Source organism: Cornus florida, unplaced genomic scaffold (assembly GCF_030987335.1).
Source record: "Cornus florida cultivar Cherokee Brave unplaced genomic scaffold, ASM3098733v1 CherokeeBrave_3.0.0_Hap2_Chr04, whole genome shotgun sequence".
NCBI classification, from domain to species: domain Eukaryota; kingdom Viridiplantae; phylum Streptophyta; class Magnoliopsida; order Cornales; family Cornaceae; genus Cornus; species Cornus florida.
Window position 1 is genome coordinate 50,926,726 of NW_026775574.1, and position 3,727 is coordinate 50,930,452.

Sequence of the window (3,727 nt, forward strand, 5' to 3'; positions counted from 1 at the left end):
AGGGCAAGCTGGCATTTGTCCAAGAGGTCCTTTGCAGTTTGAACTTCAATTTTGATTGCCTCAAAATTCTTGGAGAAGGTTTTCTTAAGGGGTTGTTTGAGCGATTTGAGTTTTGTGAGTACTTGGTACATGGTGCAGCCCTCCACAAGTTTAATCCAGAGAGAGTGAACAAGTGGTAGAAACTCATCATTGTCAGCCCAGCAATTGAAGAATCTATATGGAATTTTCCTCATTGGTTTTGGGTTACCAAGTTTTGTGATCATAGGGGAGTGGTTTGAGATGCCTTGTGGGAGGAAAGTGCAGTGGGATAGAGGAAAAGTATGGGTCCAAGAGTCATTAATCAAGACTCTATCAAGCTACTTAGAGATATTTGATACACCAAAAAGACTCTTGTTTGTCCAAGAATGGTACACCCCAAAGAAGTTAAGGTCATCAAGATTGGCTTGGCGAAGGCACTTTCTGAATTCCAACATGGCCTTTGTGGTTTTCCTTGAGTCTCCTGAATTTTCAGCAGTGGATTTAATGACATTGTGTTGCATAACTCATTAGGGATACATTTGTGTCTTAGAATAAAAATAAAGAAATAATTAAAATAAAAGGCATTTGAGAAAGGAATAATTAAAGAAAGTAAAATGAACAAAAAAGAAATAAATAATAAAAATAATAAAAGAAAAAGAAAAACTCATTGGTGCAATAAAGACACCACAATGGCCATTATACAGCACCGTCTTAAAAATTTCTTCTATTCATTAATTCTAAAAGATGCTACATTGCACCAACATGCTACAACTGCTGCAAGATAAAAAGGTAAGTTACATGACATTGCATGCCTTATTATATATGCAAAGGAACGCAACTAGCTTTACGTAAATTCATTGTAAAGCCTCATTATACCAGATCAAGCAATCTTGTGGCAATCAAGTATCTTACACTCACCAAACATCCAATGTTACTGGTCTGTCCATAGCCTACCAGCAACATTGCAGGCTTCCTAGCTACCTACTTCACAATCAATTTAGCTCTAGCATGGCCTTGAGATATTTGGAACTGCTCCGTGATTCCCAGATGTGCCATTAGAAGCCAGATATGAGTCAGAAGTTCTCCACCTTTTCGGAGCTGCTGAGCATGGTGACTGCTTTTACAGTGAGTCGCAGCATATGCTAGAATTTCCACCCACATTTGACTCAGAATTTCCCATTTATTTTCCTTGTTTTGCAATGACTTTGCAAGCCGGCAAGCATCAAACAACACAGATTTGCTTCGGTCCCCCTTCACTTTAATCGGCAATACTTCAGTGTTCACCTGAAGTAACTTCTTACAGGCTAAAGCAAAATCATTTTTTGAAATATTTCTTTCTCCAAAGAACTCCTTGGCTTCAGCGCAGGTGTCACGAAACCTGATCATTCCAATTCCCATTGGCAACAAAGAAGGACACATGACCATAAGATATAACATATAGTCTGATATATGTTTGCTGATACTAACCACCGAATCTGTTAGATTTTCCCCACCATCCAAATAGTAACAGAGGTCAGTAGCAATGTGCCAGATAAGAATGCTTTGGTCGAATTCCATCTTGGTTGCCCAATCAAGTGAGAGACAATTATAATCCCTAAGAACAAAACTACCTCTCCGGATACACAAAGCACTACGATCATCAGGGCTGTTGCAAGCCAACTTCAACAGATGTTTGAAGATCAGTTCTTTCATGTTGGAGGAAACCTTTTCATAGGTCTTATAGCAATGCTTTTCTCGAAGTTTATCGATCCCAAGGAAACTTTGGACTCCAAGGAAAATTGGGGGCTTATGTCGGAGACAAAAGCTCAGTAAATTATACTGTGCAATTGAATTGGACCACCTCTGTTTCTTGGGTTGTCGCAAGGAAGAGAAGATCTTAAAGCTGCGAGATTTGCTCTGTTTAGTCGAACAATAATAATACATCCAGTCTGAGTTGAGCATTAGAATGGCAGCATATATTTCCAGTAGAACTGCCAGCACCATCAGTAGGTATGTGATTAGTAGATCAATTGTGTGGTATCTATCGTTGTCAGATAGTAAGACAAAAGCCCCCAACACCGATGAAGTGCAGGAAAAGCTCAAAAGGCGAAACATACAGCCTGCAAAAGTATATATCACCGGTGCTTTAGTGTAGAGAATGTCAAAGGCAAATCCGAGTTCAACCTCAATCACACAGAAAGCATTTTCAGGGTTATTTTTGAGACTTTCGAAATAGGATCGACTGCTGTCTCGATCCTGGAAACTAAGGATGAGATCTACAAACAGACGCCTAAATGTCTGGAACAGAAGGTATGCTTTGAGTATGAATTCACCTCCACCAGCATCATTATCATTAGGAAATTGGTCAGTGGGAACCCGGGCTTCAATTACCTCAGCCGCCTCAACATGGAACCCCTCAGCCTTCTTCAAAGTAAATTCCTCCATGAATTTGGCATAATTGGGGCCTGAATCAGGGGGAGTGAGCATGGAGTCACGAAGATGCTCGCCGTTTGCAGATCTGAGTGACCAGGTTCGCTCACCATATTTGATGAGACCGGCATTAAGCATGACCATGCTCAAAATTGGAAGCAAAAAAGAACCCGGCCAGGCCCTGAGAAAGATATAGAGTGCCATTCCGGTCTGAACCCCCAGTCCCAGCATGTGCCTCTGCCAGAGCTCGTTGTCTTCCATAGAGTAAGCTGTGATGGTATCAGGACCGCCAAGGTGCAGCAGAAGAAATGGTGCCCAGAATGACGTGAGGTCGTTGGTGGCATTCTCAATTTCAACCCCTCCAGAAGACGGTGTTTTGCATTGTTGTTGGCCAGTATAATTTCTTGAGATAATGCCAAGGGCAACGGTTGCAACCCAGTCCGCCATTAAGTAGGCAGACCAAAGAATGATTCTGACCCGAGTCCTGCCAAGATACTTTCTTCGGTCTCCAAGCACAATTAGTATTATCTGCAAGGTGAGGCTCAGAAGCATCATTACACGCAGCTCCCAATCATTCCACAATTTCCTTGCATTTTCTGGGAACACTTCCATAAGCTGCCTATTCTCCACGTACATGAATGCGCTTGCAACTAATTCAATTTATAGATAGATATATATTACATTAAAAAGTTAGGAATTGACTGATCTATTGATAATCAACAAACTCAAATTACATACCAGTGTTTTGAATCTATTGGATTAATTCATAAGCAATGCTTTCTATGTATATCTAATAATGAAAATTATATATAAATATATGTAAAACCAGAGGTTCAAAAGACAAACGGAGTTTAATGAAACCGACCGTACCTGTAAAGAGCATTGTCAATCTAGCTCGTCAAAAACGATGATTCAAAGGGAGGGAAGGACTGAAGGCGAGATCAATGGACGCTACAAACATTGCATGCACAAAGAGAAACACACCAGGGAGAGATCATCCAACAACATACCAAGTCTAAAGGAGAGTAATAATTGAGATAGTCGATAGACTTGGGGTTGACCTGTCAGTTTACCAATTATTAAGGTATCTAAGGAAATTTTTTGAAGGGGACAAATTGTTAGGTGACTTTCTTGAGTGGGGGACCGGGAAAGTTTATGATGGTAGACTGCATATAATTTCAAGGAATATGATGTAGCGAACAGTCCCGGGAATTTTGAGCGGGGTGGGCTAATATTTTTTTAGATGGGCTAATAGTAGTAATAATTTTTATTTTATTTTTTTTGACTCCGCTAAAATTAG

The 3,727-nt window shown here is 40.3% G+C and overlaps 1 protein-coding gene across 1 annotated transcript; it reads right to left on the minus strand.

Annotated features, from left to right (window-relative positions):
- Positions 1 to 657: 657 nt before the first annotated feature.
- LOC132303233 (uncharacterized) lies at positions 658 to 3,488 on the minus strand. The gene is made up of 2 exons (XM_059800415.1): positions 3,298 to 3,488; positions 658 to 3,077 (listed from the first exon to the last, which is right to left on the minus strand). Exons 1-2 carry the CDS (start codon positions 3,308 to 3,310, stop codon positions 1,000 to 1,002), a joined length of 2,091 nt encoding a protein of 696 aa, XP_059656398.1. The 5' UTR covers positions 3,311 to 3,488; the 3' UTR covers positions 658 to 999.
- Between the last annotated feature and the right edge of the window lie 239 nt (positions 3,489 to 3,727).